Source organism: Vidua chalybeata, chromosome 10 (assembly GCF_026979565.1).
Source record: "Vidua chalybeata isolate OUT-0048 chromosome 10, bVidCha1 merged haplotype, whole genome shotgun sequence".
NCBI classification, from domain to species: Eukaryota; Metazoa; Chordata; class Aves; order Passeriformes; family Viduidae; genus Vidua; species Vidua chalybeata.
In genome coordinates, this window is record NC_071539.1 from 21720960 (window position 1) to 21739411 (window position 18452).

General features: G+C 53.8%; 1 protein-coding gene and 1 long non-coding RNA gene across 2 annotated transcripts; one reads left to right on the forward strand and one right to left on the reverse strand.

Annotated features, from left to right (window-relative positions):
• Positions 1 to 486: 486 nt before the first annotated feature.
• On the forward strand, positions 487 to 3143 carry LOC128793087 (uncharacterized). Its single transcript, XR_008432655.1, has 2 exons — positions 487 to 588; positions 2975 to 3143. It is a non-coding gene; the product is annotated as an uncharacterized LOC128793087 (long non-coding RNA).
• PTTG1IP (PTTG1 interacting protein) lies at positions 2221 to 11509 on the reverse strand. The gene is made up of 7 exons (XM_053952048.1): positions 11408 to 11509; positions 8880 to 8932; positions 7806 to 7914; positions 5100 to 5205; positions 4930 to 4995; positions 4513 to 4559; positions 2221 to 2976 (listed from the first exon to the last, which is right to left on the reverse strand). Exons 1-7 carry the CDS (start codon positions 11484 to 11486, stop codon positions 2933 to 2935), a joined length of 504 nt encoding a protein of 167 aa, XP_053808023.1. The 5' UTR covers positions 11487 to 11509; the 3' UTR covers positions 2221 to 2932.
• Positions 11510 to 18452: the final 6943 nt, after the last annotated feature.

The following is an 18452-nucleotide window of genomic DNA, read 5'->3' on the forward strand; positions in this document are numbered from 1 at the left end:
TGTCCCCATTACTATCTGCTTCCCCATCCCAGTCAGGACAGCTTTCCATCGTGGCAGCCTTGCAAAAGCACAGTTAATCCTCATGAAATGTCTTTTTAGCTGCCAGGCTCCACTCTCTGTTACACTGCAGATGCTTCTTCCCAGACCTGAGCTGGCACCTTGGCCACCTAAGGACACAGCTTCACCTCCCCACCATGGCCCAGCCAAGCCAAAGGGTTCACCAGCTTTTCAGTGCATCAGCGGCGTGATCCCTGAACAAAGCAACCTTCACAGGAGGAATTAGAAACATCAGGAGTAGCTCCATCCCAGGCTATGGGAGGCTGCCCTTAGGATGAGGCTGCTGGAGTTCAGGACGAGCTCAGGATGAGAGCTGAGGACACAGTGCCTCTGTCCTGGGACACTGGGTGCTGCCCTGGCAGCGTGGCACGGCCTCTGCTTGTCTCCAGGGCATGGCCACATTCCATCCACCATCCATCCTGGCTCCCAGCAGGTCTCTGCTGCCCTGGCTCAGCAGAGGAGGACAGAGCCAGTCTCAAGTGGGGTTTCAGGAAGAGGAACTTGCTTGCAGGAGTCCCCCATCCCTGACAGGTTTGGAGACATCAGCCCTTAGTGCTGGGAGCAGGGCCAGTGGGAGCACTCAGGGAACCCAAAAAGAATTTACTGGTCCCAGTCCCAGGGCAGGAGGGGGACTGGAACCTGGTGCAGCCCAGCAGGGGAAAGGCAGCTCAAAAGGCTTTAGCACCAGCTGTCCCTGGACATCGCTGGCTCTCAAACAAAGCCCCCACAGCTTTCCCTGTGTTAAAAACAGGCGAATCAGAGCCAGAGTATTTTAAAAAGCCTGGGCCTGTTTATTAAAATCAAAGACAACTGAGGACGAGGCCCCAAGATAAGCCCAGGACCTCAGCGGCAAGTCGGAGTAACAAATCGTAACAAATATCTGTGCACAGGACACAGGGTGCTTCCCTGGGTACAAAGACCACAGAAAGTCCCTGGGTGGCCAGCACCCGGGGGTTGTTAAAGTCTCTGGAAGCTGCTGATTGGTACGTTCTTGATCCCTTTGTTGATTGGCCCTCTTTCTGCTCTCTGGTTGGTCTATAAATTGGTGCATTCCTGGCCAATCATTCTGGAACTACGAGGCACTATTGGTTGGTCGATCCTCCAATCGCAGGCTGAACTGGTGATATCACTCTCCCATGCTCCTGGCCTCCTCCCCCTGATTGGCAACTACGCACACACACATAGCTAATAGTACATATTTAACTTTGTGACAGCCATGCACACTCACTTAACTAACAGTACATATTTAATTTTGTAACTTACAACTATTCACTACATTAACAATTAACCATTATTAACCCCGCCTACTAAAGCAAGTTTATTTATGACACAAGTACCTTTGGCTGGCAGAGGCACCACAGGCCCTTTGGGCCAGCCCACGCAGGATCCCTATCAGCTCTTTCCCTTCTCTTTCCTGGGCTCCACAGTTCATCTGCCATGCACAAGGGGATTCCAGCCAAACGGGGATCTCTGTGAATCATCACCTCCCTGCCGCGCACACCCGGACCCGCCGCTCTCGGCACCGCCCGCGGCTCCTGCCCGGCAGCAGCGGAGCGCAGCCCCTGCCGGACAGCGCAGCTGCCTGGGGCAGAAGGTGGGAGAGCAGCCACCACGAGAGCTCGGCAGAGTCAGTGCCTTTGTTCCTCCCCCCCGCGACTCCTGTGGCAGCAGCCAGCGGCAATCTGGATTAAAAGTCACCCGCGAGTCCTGCCCTTGGGGCGCGCTGGCAGCAGCCGGGGCTCCCGGCCTGAGAGGCGTGCATGGCCGGGCCTGGGCAGGCACCTGAGCAGGCAGCTCCATCCTCCTTCCCGCCCCAGCTCCCTCCCACTGCTCGGGCTGCGGGCTGAGCCCCCAGGCCACCCCACATACACCGGGGCTCTCTCCTACAGCTGCCAGGGGACAAAAGGCCAAACTCTTGCCAGAACACCCCGCTCCTTCCCTAGAGAGCAGCCTCACTTCCATCCCAAGCTCTTCCTAACACTCAGCACCTCTGGCAACAGACTCCTCCTTTCAAGCCCAGCAAGAGCCCGAGGCAGCTTTGCTTCTGCCTCCCCCAGCTACTCCCAATGAGGCAGAGCCACATAACAGTGACAACTCCATCAGCCACTCCTCCCAACCCGTGCCTGCCGTGCAAGCAGAATCAAACTCTTTCAGACCAGAACAGTAATTGAATCAGTTTAATATGCAGTCAGCATATTGCAAATGTACTTGAAACTTACAGTCTTGCTAACAGATGTGGCCATTGAGCCCAAGACCACCTTTCTAGAAAGGCACAGAGAGGTAGGAGAGTTGGGGCATTTCCCCAGATTAGTTGCAAGTGAGAAGGTGCACATAAGACCTTCCTCCTGGAAGCACCAGATCACCAGAATCTTGTGCTCTATGAGAGGACTGCTAATGTGCTGGGATGAGTGCAGGCACCTGGAGTGACAGCCAAAGCCTCCTGCTGACCCTTCTGTCAGGAAACTCTTGCTGGCTTTTGCATATACTAAAAGGAAAAAACAGGAGGGCAGAGCAGAAGAGCCTAGCTCTGTGTGCATGAAGTGTTCTTGGTGAGGCAGGAGTGAGGGAGATGTGTGATATTGCTCTTGCCCTTGGCTGGGACAAGGACTGTTACGTGCATTGCTTTGGATACCACAACCAGTCACTGGGGGGAGTGAGAAGAAATGCTCCATCCTCCACTATTGCCACCACGGTTTCCTGCACCAGCAGGGCAAGAGCAAAGCCCTGGCCACACCAAGCACCTGTAGTGGGGACAATCGTGCCACCAAGCATTTGGGTCATCCTCGGTGGCACCATGGTCTATGGGGGAAGCCTGGAGACTTTTGGCTCTGCAGAAGGCACCGTTCACCAGGGTGGGTGGGTGTATCTGGAGATGCTAATTCTCAAATTTTGCATAAGGGTTCTCTTCCTTGAACAGGCCTAGAAGAGAGGAGAAATTTGTTCAGACAGCAGCTCCCACAGTGGTCACAGCCAGCAAGAAAACCAGTCCTGGGAAACAACTCTTTGTCATTTAAGCATCCTCAAGCCTCCCAGCTGCAGCTCTCCCAAAACACCTGCTCTTATTTGAGCAGTGCCCACAGTCAGCACTGTTTCAACTCTCCCCTTCTGCACAAGAGGAGACATCCACTGAGAAGCTTGACCTGATGGCAAACTCCTCTCCCAGGCAATCCATGTACAGTCCAGGTAAAGTAGCCTGCCTAAGATTCCAGAGTGCTCCTCTACACACCCCTTCTGTCAGAGTGGACTTACAAGCAGAAAGCTCAGACACAAATTAAATCGAAATTGTTCTTAGACTTGCTTCCCTGCTCCTGCATTGAGACTGGGAAACAGCAAGGCAAGGTATGGGGCTGGCTTTTGGGCTAGCAAGGAGCCACGTGCCATGCTGTTTGCTGCTTTCCCAGCTCAACACTTTTGAAGAACAGCCACAAAGGACAAGATTGCAAACTCTGGGGTCAGGCTGCAGCAAGACAGCCCTGACACGGCAAGACAAGCCCAGAGCACAGCTCTTCCACAGGCAGGTGCTTCCTCCTGAGCACCTCTTGGTGCTCTTCCACCAAGAGCTCCTTCAGGCACAGCTTTGCCTGCTCTTTCTTCCCCAAAGGAGCTGGCCCATCCAGAAGCCCTGGGATATCTTGCCTAACCTGGGCTGCTGCAGGCAGCAGCTGCAGGCAGAAGAAAGGTCTCTAGCTTTCCCTACAGCCCCCTCAAAGCCAGAGACCACCAGGTGCAGCATGCATAAGCCCAACTGCCCCACAGCCAGACACTGGCAGAGCCCCTGGCAGCCCCAATGTGCAGGCTGGAGGGACCCTCCCCAGCACAGAGCAAGTGGCTGTTCCCTGCTTCCTTCCAAGCTGGTGTTCTCACGTAGGTCCAGAGCTGGCCCAGGTCCATGGGACTCACCTGAGGGACAGTCCAGCCCCAGGAGGGAGGCTGTGCACTCCCATCCCCAGGGGACTGAGACACCACTGCTGGCACAGAGGACCAGAGGGATTGGGGTGGGATTGGTGCCTGTTCTGTGCTCCTGCAGCTGTGGGCATTCTTATTCCTACCTGGCCCCACACCCAAGGCTGCTGGCTCCCCAGCCACTTGCTCACCACAGGGCTACTGGAGGGCTATGCCTGAAGGGTTAACAGCATTATGATGGTGCTGGGTCTGCCAGCTTGTGCTTCTCCCCTCCAGTCAAGCTCAATCAGCTTCTCCCACATGGTAAGCTTGGAGGACACATTCTGGGGAACATTATACATTTCCTCTTCCCTGCCCAGGAAAAAAAACCCTTGTGTGGGCTCACATACCATGACCCCATCATCTCTACACCTACTCTGAGCCAAGAGAAGCAGGGACCATGTTTTCCCTGCTGGCCAGGTCTCATCTACAGCTGTAACCATGGCAAGGAGCACAGTTACAGAGGCTGCTTCACCTAAAGCTTAGTTTGAATCACTCATGTCAGCACTGTACCGTATTTTCTTCGGATTTCATCATGCCGTGATTTCATCTCTGCTCTCCTGCGAGAGGCAAACAGAAAAGCCACGAGTCAGTAACTGGCAATACAAAAGGGAAAAAGAAGAGCCAGAGCTCCTTATTCCCAACCAAGGGAGCTCCAGGCTGGCAGGTTTGCTCAGCCTCCCACCTCAGGGTGGCTCTGGGGACCACACGTCAGCAGTCCTTGGGGAGCTGTATAATACACAATACTTGTGATGCTACATCCACGAGTCACCCCAGCATGACATTCCTAATGAGGCTTCTGTGTGAGCTAGGGCTGAAGGAGCCACTGACTGCATGTGTTGAGCCCCTTGTGCCTCCTAGCATCACGTTTGATGGCACAGACAGGAGCCAAATCATTCTGCAGCCTCAGGGCCTGTGGTACAAACTCACCTCTCCTCCTGCCGCACTCGCCTCTTCTCCCGCTCCCTGGCTGCTCTCTCATCATCCTTGTCTGGCCTGGCAGACAGAAAAGCCCCTTAGTACACTCAGCACTCAGCTCTGCAGCAGCACATGGCTGCATCTGAGCTGCTCCCCAATCAGGGGACCCCCTTGATACTTGCTTTTTGTTCTTTTTCTTACAACAGCAGCAGCAGCAGCAGACCCCCAACATGATCAGAAGTGTTCCTCCCACCACGGACATTGCAATGATCAGGGCTTCAAAGTTCACTGAAGGATTTGACAAAAACGTGTTTAGCACACACAGACACAGCTGCCTGGGGTTACGATATAGGATCACAGAATCCTTAATGTTGGGAAAGCACTCAAAGATCATCAAGTCCAACTGTTCCCCCAGCACTGCCAGGTCTTCCAGTAAACCATGTCCCCAAAGTGCAACAGCTCTGTGTTTTTTGAATGCTTCCAGGGATGGCAACTCTACCACTGCCCTGGCCAGCCTGTTCCACTCTCTGACCACCCTCTGAGTGAAGAATCTTTTTCTTAATATCCAACCTAAACCTTCCCTGGTGCAACTTGAGGCCATTTCCTCTTATCCTACAGCCACTGTCTCTTGTCCTGTTTACGAACATACAGCTACTGTCACCAGCAGCTTCAGTCACTGGGCTGGAGATGTGCAACCACCTGGGAAAGCAAATGGACATTGTTAGCTGTAGATATACCTGGTGTTGGTACCCACAAATAAAGACCAGCTGAGCACATGTACCTGCTAACAGGAGTGCTCAGTTACTGGCTATGAAGAAAGGCAAGGACAAATGCACTCAGGTCAAACTCCTCTGGCAGAAACAGGAGCAAAGTTATCTTAATCACTAATCCAGGTAAAAAGTAACCATCAAGGGAAAAAACCCAACAACTGAAGGCTTCAGGGCTAAGGAACAACCTCTGACAGGGAGGAATTACTGTCCATGGGAGCCAGCCTCAGAAGTCATCTCTGATGAGATGAGCACTTAGAGGTGTCTGAAGTCCTTGGGCAAGAGATAAACTGAAACAAAATCTGTTGGGATTTATCAGCTTGGGGCCAGTAGTGCTGCTCAGGCAGCTGAAGGCCAAGTCCTGCTTCCTGCACCTGACTGCCATGTCTCCCCAGGGCTGGGGGGATCTGCTTGCCCACACACAGAACAAAACCTGCTGGAACATGGTGAGGCAGCAGCCATGAGCCCTGGTCCCTGCTCATCCTTCTCAGCTCCTGCAGTAATGGCAGTAGAGACACCAGCCAAAACTGACACATCGAGATGCCAAGGATTTCAGGTGGCAACAAAGAGGAGCTCCTTCCAAGTGTGATTCAGGCTGTTCAGAGACATGTGCCTGTGGAAATATTTGTTTAGGAGCCACTTTGCACACAATAACCAGGCTACAGCAATCTCAGTGCACCTGAACCTGCTCAGAGCACTTTTGAAGGTTGTTTAGTCCAACTCCCTGCCATGGGCAGGGACATCTTTCAATAGACCAGGCTGCTCACTGTCCTATCCAACCTGACCTTGAATGTTTCCAGGAATGGGACATTCACTATCTCTCTGGGCAACCCTGTGCCAGTGCCTCATCACCCTCATTGTAAGAAACTTCTTCCTTTTATCTGTTCTAAATAGATCCTCTTTTAGGTACTCCAGCCTGAGCTGACTCCACCACTGAAATTGTTTTCAAACCTGCAGCAGCCTCAGTGCTTCTGAAACCCTTCTGGGGTTTCAGGATGAGCCTGGGGTTCAGCTCTCCCCCTTCTCACACAGAAAGGTCTGTGGCAGAGCACCAGGCACTCCTCCAGCTGATGACAGAGGCCAAGTCACACACACCAAAAATGCACACTCACGTAAGAGCTAATCTCTCACAGGACTAATCTCCTCTACAGCAAGTTTTACAAGCTAAGGAATGTGATCTTCTATAATGAAACCTTTTGTGAAGCTACTCACATCAAAACTAGTATTTCAAGGCCTTACAGAAGTTTCAGAAAAGCATACCACAGGGCTCACAAAGAGGAGATTCTTCCTCCACAAGTATAAGAGCAGTTTGAACTTTTGTGGGCAGACAGGAGAGCTCAGCCTTGAGCACAAAAGATGATAGGCAACAGCAATTCAGCTCCAGGCTCCTCATCAAGGGGGTGGGTGAGAGCAACCAGGCCCCAGCTTGCTTTCTTCCTGCTCCAGCCCCCAAAAGCTGGCTCCTGTCTGAGCATGAACATGCACTAAGCTCCATCTAAACAAGGCACCAATCTCTCCAGAATTCCTTCAGAAAATACAAGCAGCAGGGAGGAGAGGCAGCTGTCCACCAGAAAAAGCTCCCAGAGGAGACCTGCATGTGCAGGAGTAGTTTTAGAAGAGGTTTTTTCTCAGGTGGGTAAGAGCTGAGCAGGACCACGGTACACTCGGCACTAGAAGCACACGCAGGTTCCCAGAGAAGTCACCACACCTCTGGTTCCAGGAGCCCACCTGGGACAGCAGCCACGTGAAGAGCCAGAAGCGGTACACAGAGTGACATGCCAGCCACAGAGGAGAGATCTTCTGGGATTCAGACACCAGGAAGGGCTGCACAGGCCCACAGAGAGCCTTCCACGCCTGTTCCCAGGCGCTAGCCACGTCTGGAGCCTCCATCACACCAAAGCATAAGGGAGGCATTTTGTAGTAGCTAAATCCTCACGGGTCCTACTTGCCAGAAGGCAGGGAACTGCTCATACTCTGCTTCCCCGCCCACTCTTCAGGGAGTTTGCAGAACCTTGACTGCCTTCAGCTTGTCATTGCTACACTGGCAGAGAGATGGGGAGGCAGGGGAACCTCCCACAGCAGCAAGCACTCACACAGCCACCAGCCCAGGCTGGCACTTACCCCAGCAGACTCCCCAGCGCGCAGAGCGGAGCTCACACAGGTCGGCTGGGGGAAGGATTCTTCGGACGGGGTACTCCATGCACCTCCGGCTGCTGGCACACCACAGGCACTAGAACACAGGAACCAGGCAGCACAGCGTCACTGGTGCACTGCCAGTGACCCACGCTTTGCTTTGGCAGCCACAGCACAGGGCCTCCTCTGCTGGCTCACGAGAACCAGATGTCGCCCAGCGCAACAGGGTGCTCAGGAGTGAGAGCTGTGTCAGCACAGATCACACCAGGAGAGGCAGGAGAGGGGAGTGCAGAGTTCTAGGGCAAGTAAAGATGCTGAGAATCCTTCTCTTGGCTTAGAATCGTAGACTATCCTGAACTGGAAGGGACTCAAAAGGATCACTGAGCTAACTACTGGTCCTGCCCAGGACAGCCTTAAGAATCCCACCATGGCTTGCACAATTAATAAGACAAATCCTTTATGTTTATTTTTGGGATAAGAAGAAAGCCTTTGAGACAAAGCACTCTACACACACAAAGCTGACAAGCAGGAGAGGTGTGCATGTGCCCAGCCACTACCAGACCATCTGCAGAGCTTTGCACGTCCTCTCCTGGTGGCTCCAACCCCCAACCCCAGCATTCAGAAGGGTTTGGTCAAACTGGTTCTGCCTACATCAGCTGCAAGATCTGACTCAAGTTCAAGTTTGCTGATATCTGTGATAAGGCAGCAGGGACTGGCAGGACACCAGTACACATCCTGCACCCACCCAGAGCCATGGCACGACTGGTGGAGGGGAACTTGACCAGCCAGCCCAGCCCTCTCAGTCCCTTCTCCAAGCACGTCACCCATCCATCAGGAAGCAGCTCAGCAATTTCATTACTCCAATCAAAAAGCACACAACAAAACCCACCCAGTTTCTAGCAACCTCCTTCCAGAGCACCAGAGAGGGATTGCCCTCTCACCCTCATAGGTGGGTGGAATTTGCAGCATGTCTGGGACAAGGGCAGGGGATCAGCCCTGCTTCCAGGAAGGAAACTTTTTCAGGCATGGTGAGAGGTTGGGAGTCTCACTGCTGCTACTCACAGTGACATTTTTCAAGCATTCTTCACAGCTCCTGTTCGTATACTGGTGACAGTCTGCAGGAAGGAAAAAAGACATCTCAGGACTTTGAAGAGCTGCAGTGGTTTAAAACTCTGGGCTCCTCCAAGCCTGCTCCTACCACCACTGGGCCAGCAGCAGTGCATGCTGCTGCTGCAAGAGCCACCAGCTTCAGCACACACTCCGTGTCACGGTGGGAGGCCCAAATGCTAATGAAAGTTCATCTGCCTTGCTCTGCTGACAAAGCCCTAAGCTCTGAGTTCCTCTCTTGGGTTTTATTTCCCTAAAAGCCTGAGCATGTACTGTGGCAGCAGGGCAGCCAGGGGACACAGCTGGAGTTGGTCTGGAGGGACCCTATGAGGATGAGGGCAAGCAGTGGGTAGGCGATACAGACCTGTAGCACCAGATGATGGAGCAGCTCAAGCAAACAAGCTCCAGACACAGAAGATGCCACCAGGAGAAACAGAGGAGCACATGGGGACACACAGAGCTACAGACCCTGCAGGAGGCCTCCTGCTGCACATGAGGGCCGTACCCTACCCCAGCCAGTTCATCCAAATCTTCCTTCAGCAAGACACAGTCCAGGCAATGGGAGCAGCACTGCAGCCAAAAATCTGTGCTCATGTTCAAAACCTGTTTCCACCCCCATGTGGCAGAGGAAGAAGACCCCAGTTCTACAGACACAGGTGGCTCTCAGGACCAGAGCCACCATGGATGAAGGCATCCCCACAGGATGCATCCAGCTGGGCAGGGGAATGGAAAAGGTCTGAACCTGAGCACAGGACAAGTTGGCACAGTCCAGCCCCCATTCCGAGCTTAGCTACAGCTCCCAGCAGTGCTCCTGCAAAATGTCTTCACCTGCAATTCATTGGTGTGCTTCCCCAGATCTGCAGGGAGGGTGGTTTGCCAAGCCCTCAAGAATGAGCCATTTGAAACTAACTCCTGCTTAAGAGTCTAAGCAGCAGCCTGTTTGACAGTGGTTTAAAAGGAAAACTCAAATCAATTTGCCTGACCACTCACTGCTGGATGAAGGATCATTGCTTTGCAGTGTCGTAATCAGGAAAAAAATCAATCCCAGAGGTGCTTGTTTTCCACTCTCACAATCAGCAAAGCTGGATTTTCTCTCACCAGCTGGCAGGAACCCTCAGCTATGACCCACTGTCAGCAGTCACATGCTCTGTATAGCCTTCCAAACAACTGGGCAATTGATTAACATAGCTCAGATAAGGGTGTTTACACACCAGAGAGCCTGAGATTGCAGATTTTAAACACTCTGAAGCTGCATCTTCCCCATTTCTTCAACTGAGGCCGAAAAAGCACAGCAGGACTGTTCTTTACCAGGAGTCACAAAACACCCTCCCACACCACAGGAGGCCAGTGGTGGGCAAAAGTAGAACCTGTGGTTTTAACTGGGTTTTGCTTTCCCCCAGGATATCCTCTCTCCTGGCATCCCTAGCTGGGGATCATCCTCCAAGTCAAGAGTCAAAGGCATCCACTCATGGCAGTTTGGGAATGGGCTGCTTCGAGGACACCACAGCCCTTCAGGATTTGGTTTGTCCAAATGTCCCATTTCAGGTGACCAGACAGCTCACAGGAAGCACTGCACTCCTCAGGGACAGAGACAGGACAGCAGCTCTTGCTGTGCTGGAAGCCACCTGGGTAATGCTTTTACAGCTGCCTACAGGAGGAATGAAGTGAACGGAGAACAGTTCCCAGCTTGGAAGAGGTGGCAGACTTCTTAGGACACTCTGAAGGCAGTCGTCCCCTCCCTTTGCTACAGCTTCTTCTCCACCTGGTGCAGCACCTCCGGGGCTATGATCCGTCCCCCAGCCACTAAGAAGGAGCAGCTGAACACCCGCTGCTCCCCACCCATCTTCTTCCTGGTCTGAGGCTGCCCCAGCTACTCTCCCCCACCCTCCAAAGGGCCATCAGCAGGAGCCTGGCTGCCCAGTGACTGCCCCCTGGTCAGGGAAGGTAAGCAGCTCTCTCACCTGAGCTGTTACCATGACTAAAGCATTGAATCATAGAATGGTTTGGGTAGGAAGGGCTTTAAAAACCATCTTGTCCCACCCCCCCGCCCACCCCCGCCATGGGCAGGGGCACCTTCCACTAGCCCAGGTGGCTCCAAGCCCCGTCCAAGCCGGCCTTGGACACTTCCAGGGATGGGGCAGCCACAGCTCCCCTGGGCATGGAAGTCCCATTGCAGTGGAAGCTGGAAAAGCAGCGAGCAAAGCTCCACTTCCAGCATCCACTCAACTTTCCCGAACTCCAAGGGACGCTCCAGGCTGCACCGGATCCCACCCTGCGGAACTCCAGCGAGGGACACGGCCTTCCCTGCCAGCCTCCCTGCCCATTCTGAGCGGCCACAGCTCCCTGACCAGTGGCCACCCGCACCCGCTGGGTGCCGACTTGCATCCCGCACCGGACATCCCACAGGAACGGGGTCCGAAGCAACTGCCCGGCCGGGATTTTGGGGCGCAGGGCGAGGAGCGCGGGCCGCGGTCACCGCTTACCTCCGGCCACGTCCTGCGCGGCGGCGGCGGCGGGTAGCAGGAGCAGGGCCAGGGCGCAGAGCCGGAGCGCCGGGGCCATGGCGGAGCGGGGCCGGGCCGCGCCGGGGCGGCACCGCCGCTATGTAGGGCCGGCCGGGGGCGGGCCGGGGGCGGCCCCGCGGGGCTGCAAGGCTGGGGGGCGGCGGCTGCAGGAGCTGGGGCGGGCGGAGAGACCCCCCGGGGCTGCCGGCCCTTACCGGGACCCCCGCCGGCCCTTACCGGGACAGCGTCGGCCCCGCGGCCGCCCGCAGGAGGGGGCCAGACCCCCGCGGGAGCAGGAGGAGGAGGCTGACGAGGAGGGGGAGAGAACCGGACTTTCCACAAACTCCCCGGGAGACTCACCGCCTGCCCCAGCGCAAGCCCACCCCAAAGGGTCCCGCATCCCTTCCCGCCGCTTCATCCATCTTTATAGCACGGAAGCTCGTTAAGTGTAAATTACATATTAGTTCTCATGACACACCGCGATGTGATGAGATAGTGGAGTTTTATTGAAGATTTCGGTATTGTTTGTGCTGAAGTAAAACAAACAGCCCGGCCCTGGAGAGAAGGACTTTGCTTTTGGGAGGCTTAGAGCCGTCCCTGAGGGATAAAGAACAGCTTTTATCCCTGGGGTGACCGAGGTACCGCAGCATCCCGGGCTCTGAGACCCTCGCAGCCTCGTCTGGTGTCGCAGGTCAGTCACTGCAGCCAGAGGGACTCAAGGACACCTGGATCCATGGACAAGCAGCAACAGAGCAGCTTTGCCAAGTTTTCCTGTGACTGGAGATCTGTTAGTGTGGGTGTCAGTGCTCAGTGAATCTGTGCTGTACCTGAGCAGGTGATGGATGTAAGAACCTCCTAAAAAACCCCACCTGGGTGCCCTGATTTGGCTGAGACATCTCACACCCACGAATAAATATTTACACTTGTAATTCCAAGCTTTGCATCCAAACCTGGCACCTGGGTCAGCACGGGCCAGGCATGAGTTTTGTGACACACAGTGTGCTAGGAGCTCCCTCCTGGGCAAAGCCAAACACCCCTGGCCTCACACCCGTGTGTTTCAACATTCAAGACATGAGAAGCTGCATCAATATAAGCGAGGATTTTCACATGCTGTAGGTCAAGAGTGAACTGGGTGCTCCCCTGGCACCCCAAGATGCTCCCCCTCGAGGTGCAGGCAGGAGCAGGCAGCCTGGCACAGGCAGCGGGATGGCGAGACGTGAGTTACCCTGGTACTGGCACTGTGGCCAAACTGCCCTCCCTTTAGAGTGAGGGACTAAGCAGTGCACAGGTGTTTCTCTCTGGGAAAGCTGGCCGGGTTCTGGAGGGCAGGTGGGGGGTGAGGGGTGGTGTGAAGGTACCCGTAGTGGGGGGGTGGCAGGCAGCTCAGCAGAGCAAAGCGTGGGTGCCAGGGAAGAGCTCTGCCTTGGAGAGTCACTGACACCTCGGCATGGAGGCAGCTCAGGGAGAAAGAAGCAAATATTTTAGATTGCCCTGAACAAAATGAAGAAGATAACTAATATTTTTCAGCAAAACCCCAAAGAAAGCAATCCCGTAGCTTGAACAAACAGCGACACTGGCCACCCCTGCCGCTGCCGGCTGGGTCGTGGAGCTCGCCATCCATCTGCTCAGAAAGCTTTGCTCTCTCTGCCGTGTTCTTGGTGTCCTTGAGAGCCAGATGGACTGGCTGCCGGTGGCAGAGCTCCTGCAGGCTGGGAGCATAAGTGGCCCGAGGCGCTCGGTCGGCTGAACCACGGGATGTGGGAGCTGAACACGGGATGCGGGGGCTGAGCCTGGGAAGTGCGTGACACAGAGGTGCGTTCCTTCCTCCGCCACAGGCGAGCGCTCTGGTGCCAGCAGCCGTCTCCTGCCTGCCGTTCAGATTTTGGCAGCTCCTCAGAAGAAACACGGGGCTCTTCACGTGTGATGGGGACTTGGGCTGTCAAAGACATGGGACCTGTGCATTTGCTGCTCCAAAAGCAGCTGGCGCTTGAAGCTGGGCAGGCACTAATGATCACCCTGGTGTTTGCTGGCACGGGGGAGTCTCCCTGAAGCCCCCTCTGGGGCTGAGCAGTGCCCTGACACCAGAGTCGCTGCTGGATAGTTTGGGAAGCAGGAGGAAGCACCAGCCGAACCATTTCTGTTTGCAAAGCACTTAATTCCTTTGTCCTGGGTCTATCCCTGGAGCAACACCTGGACTACAAATCATCCCAGTGCCATGGGCAGGGACCCAGGCAGCAGGAGCAGGCAAGGAGCTGAGAGGAAAGTCAGGGGAGACTGGAAAGCCACTCTGATCCCAATGGCCTTTCCTCTCCCTCTCCTTATTTGTCTCTGAAGGGGATTTTCAAACCCTTCAAGATGGCCTCAAGTGGTTTCCAAGGCGACAGTGCTAGAGTCATCACTGCCATGGAAACCCTCTCTTTGGCATCATATAAATATTTCCCTTGAAGGAGGCTGGATGAGTGGGCGATGCACTATTTTCTAGCACTCCCTGGCTGCAACAGGACAACCTTCAGGAGATGGGAGGGAGCTTGGGAGGTTAAAATTAGCTTGCCATTCTGGCCGGCAATGGAAAGAGGTGATTGCTGATGTTTCAGCCCAGAACCTGGGGTTATTTGTGTCAGCAGGATCCAAATGAAAAAGATTTCTCTGCAGGGAGACAAAAATGGAAAAAAAAAAAAAAAAAAGGCAGGAGGGGAGGAAGTAATGTTGAAAACTTGTGCTTTTTTGCCATTCTTCAGAAAAACTTCTTAAAGTTTTCCTTTAATCCAAATCCCACATCCTTTAGGGTCAGTGCAGGCAGATGGGTGTCTTGGAGTACTTCACCCTCACCTGGGAGCATATTCAAAGCCAAAGTGTTTTGCTTTGCTTTTAATGGCCTCCTTTCTGTCCCACCAACTCACCCAACACCTTCACACGAGCACAGGGAGAGGTGTCTGCCAGCAGCCCTGAGCATAGGCAGTGGAACAGGTAACCCCAGAATACCCTCTGGTGCTGTGCTGTCCCCACACCGGGACTCCCTACAGTGGTTCTGCCATGGGCTGCAGCCCAGCAGCCCCTCCAGCCCTGCCCACCCAGGGTGCTCTGGCTGTGCTCTGCTCAGCCCTAGGGCACAGCTCTGGAGAGGCTGCTGGCATTCCCAGTGCTCTGCACGGCAGGGACACCACCCCAGCACGTGGCAGTCCCGCTGTCACCCACCATGCCAGCTCTCAGCAGGCACCAGCCAGGATGGATTTCTGAGCTGCCCTGGGAGCTCCCAGAGTGAGGAGCCGGTGTTTTCATAAACAGAGACGTCTGCCTTCATCACTGGGGCCAAGCTCTGAGCAGGGCGGGGGTGCCAGCAGCGCGGTGGGAGCTGCGACGAGGCTCCGCAGAGGGCGTCTCTGCCCAGGCTGGCGTAAACACCTCCTGTCCCCGAGCAGATGGCTCCTCTCACATCCACGCTCCAGGCAGATACCAAAGGGCTTTCCTGACAAATAAAGCACTGCCGCACGCAGGCCTGGAGTGCTTCTGGCTTTCCTGGAAGAAGGGGATGCTCCCTCCTTCTTGGACTGCCCAGGCTATTTTTAGACCTGCCAAGCAACCAGAGGATGGGGAGACACCGTGTCCCCCTGCCACTCCCTCACCTGCTGGCTGCTGGCCTTTGGCAGGGGCTGGGGATGAGTGCAGGGTCCTGGCTGGGCTGGAGGATAGGGGTTCCTATGATGACCCCCCAGCACCACCCCAAAAAGTCTCCCAGGAGGCAGAGAGCTGCTCCAAGACCCACTTGCTCTCCCCACTCTGGAAGGTGCTGCCAAGGAAATCTGGAGACCAGCAAGGTCAGACCCCAGCACCTGTTTTCCTCTTTCTCCCTTTAGAAACAAAGCCCACCCTAAATCCAGAGCAAACAATTAAAATGTTCCAGCTGCTGGCTCAGAGCAGCGATCCCAGATAAAACCCCAAGGATCTGCCAGCTAAAAATAGCCTGAGCCCCATAAATTAAACAAAAGCTTTTTGCTGGGCTCTTGGAAAGCCAGTTCCAGTGCAGTTTTCTCTATGTAAGGTATAACTCTAACGGTATTTGTTATTATTAGCCCTACCTCCCCCATGTCACCGACCTTCCCAGCACCATTGTTTAGGAACAGGAATTTTACAGAGCCAGACTTCTTCCTCCTGGCAGTTCCTCTGCTGGAGTGGGATTCCACCTCAGCCACTTTCCTGCCTTTTTATATCAGTTTAAACCTTTTTTTTCTCTTTTGGGCAACTGATTATTTGATACTAAGACATCCTATGTTTTATAGGGCCACCCTCATTTAAGGCCTGTCTCAGACATCTGCTTAGTTTTTATCCCTATCAGCTGTCCTGGGAGCTGTGGACCCTTAAATGAATTCCTGCTTGGAATGCAAAGGTATTGGGCAGCCCTTGGTGGATACTGTGCAAGCCAACATGCATGTGGGGGCTTGTCTCAACTCCTTTCTGTCACCAAGCCTATTAACAACATTTTCTCATATTTTATACAGATGTGATGTTAGACAGCCAATGACTTGCAGCTCTCTGGGAGTTTTCTCCTCCAACCCTTTAAAGAGCTGCCAGCATCCCAATGCCTCAAGCACACGTGGCCAGCTCACAAGGATGAGTTCTCTCCAGTCCCCCTCCAATGCTTTTTCCCAGCACTCCATGCTGGGTGTGAGGAGCACATCCAACACCTGCTTTCCCATCCCAGATATTTAGGCTTTGTTGCTTTTTTTCCATGGGCTTTTGCAAAAGTATTTCACTTACTGCACCCGGAGCAACTGCATCCCAAAGCCACTGAGATCCCTCGCTCCATCCTGGTGCTGGGCTTCAATTTTTTTGCTGCACTTGCCAGTAGTTCTATGGCTGAGTAATCCAGCCCACATCTCCAAGAGGTGTGAGCAGGGTTGGCAGCTCAGAAAATCCACACTGCCTTTTCCAAAAGCAGTGAAAAGCATCATCTCCTTGCTGAGTTTTTCTCAGCTTTCCATCCCTGCTGACTCCCAGCAGCAGGAATGGCTCTTCTGAAACCACACACCAAAGCTTCTCCTTGCTGAGCTGTGTGCAAGCGAGTTTCCACAGGTGCCACCCACTTGTCTTGTTCTATGTCATCACGGGCCCCAAATTTTTTGGCTCCCTGCAGTGTTTTTTAGGCTGACAGACATTTCTGGGCAGGGTGTGAGGAAGAGGACACCTCGCCTGGTTCCTGCCCAAGGACTGGAGACAGCCTGAGTGCTCTGCACCCGCATCCGCTCCACCCTCAGGACCATTCAAGGGTGTGCAGGAGGAAGGGTGATGTTCCCATTCCCACCATGTCCTTGGGTTTGTAACTGTGTTTGTAAACATGCCTCTACCTGCCCCCTCAGCGGGGCACAAAAAAACCCTCAACATGCTATTTTAAGTCAACTCAAACCAAAAAAAAAAAAAAAAAAAAAAAAAAAAGTCAACTCTGAGGCTGTTGTGTCTATATTTAGTTGGAACTTTTCTGTCCAGGATTCAGACTCTATTTGGAAACCCTGTGCCTTGGCATGCAGCCAAGCATCTCAGTTTTATACAGTAATCCCTCAGCATATGGCAAACGTTTCTCTTCCCCCAGTGACTGCGGCAGCAGCAGCCTGGCATGGAGGGGTTTAAGCTGAACCCAAGATAAGCTGTCTGGCTGAGGATTTGCATTGTAGACCCAGAAAGTTTTTTAATAGCAACATCTTTTTGGAAAACAAAAATCACTCAGGGTGCCCCCTACCCTAGACTCCAGGGCCAGGAGGGCTTTTTTGGGGTGCAGGCCTTGGGACATTTCTACTGGATGCTGGTCTGGGGTGATGGGGATGAAGATGTGGGACATGCCAAATCACATCCCGAGGTCTCCCTGTCTGGTTCAGCTGTCAAGGTGGGTAACAGCTTCTGGCTTATTTTGCCTCTCTCTCCACTGAAAATGTAATAAAAATGCTCATCCATTATTCTGAGATTTCACATGCCAGGACTTCTAGGATTGACACAAATGTTGCCCAGTTCATGGTGTAGTTCCCAGCATGTGTTTTGTCCTAGATGGTATTTCAGTGTCAACAATTTTGTCCTGACACCTGTAGGTGTCTGAGGGATGTTCGGGGAAGCAGCATCCTCGTGAGCCCTGGTCCTCTCCTCTCCTCTCCTCTCCTCTCCTCTCCTCTCCTCTCCTCTCCTCTCCTCTCCTCTCCTCTCCTCTCCTCTCCTCTCCTCTCCTCTCCTCTCCTCTCCTCTCCTCTCCTCTCCTCTCCTCTCCTCTCCTCTCCTCTCCTCTCCTCTCCTCTCCTCTCCTCTCCTCTCCTCTCTCCTCTCCTCTCCTCTCCTCTCCTCTCCTCTCCTCTCCTCTCCTCTCCTCTCCTCTCCTCTCCTCTCCTCTCCTCTCCTCTCCTCTCCTCTCCTCTCCTCTCCTCTCCTCTCCTCTCCTCTCCTCTCCTCTCCTCTCCTCTCCTCTCCTCTCCTCTCCTCTCCTCTCCTCTCCTCCTTTTCAGATGAAACAAGTCTTGTGACAGCACCTCTCATGAAAACTCAAGAAACCTCTCATGAAAGTAATTGAGAGTAAACTTGCAGGTTTCTGAGTGCCATGCACATTTCCCCACTCCGTGGCAGCTGTGGGATAGGGAGAGGCAGAAGCCAGATGAGAAAAGGTGATCACACAGTTATTTATACAGCCCTTCCAAATATTTGAGCCTCGTGACACACATGATGATGTATAACAGAAACATCTCCTTCAAAAACCTTCCAAGTTAAATCCCACATCCGTATTTTAATTCAGGAGTTCAAGGGATTTAAGGAAGTGTATACTTACAGTGATTCTTATCGCTGACAGTGAGGAGCTCTCCTCCAGCCACCCCTCACAGACAGTGGCCAGGGCTGGGGACAGAGCTGCAGCCCAGCACCACGACTCTGGGGAAGGGGAGCCTCAGTGGGGACAACAGGCTGGACCACCTGTGGGAATAACACAAAGGGGAAGGGTCTGTGGGGATACACAGGATCAGCACCTTTGATTTGGGGACCCCCCCTATCCCCAGCAGAG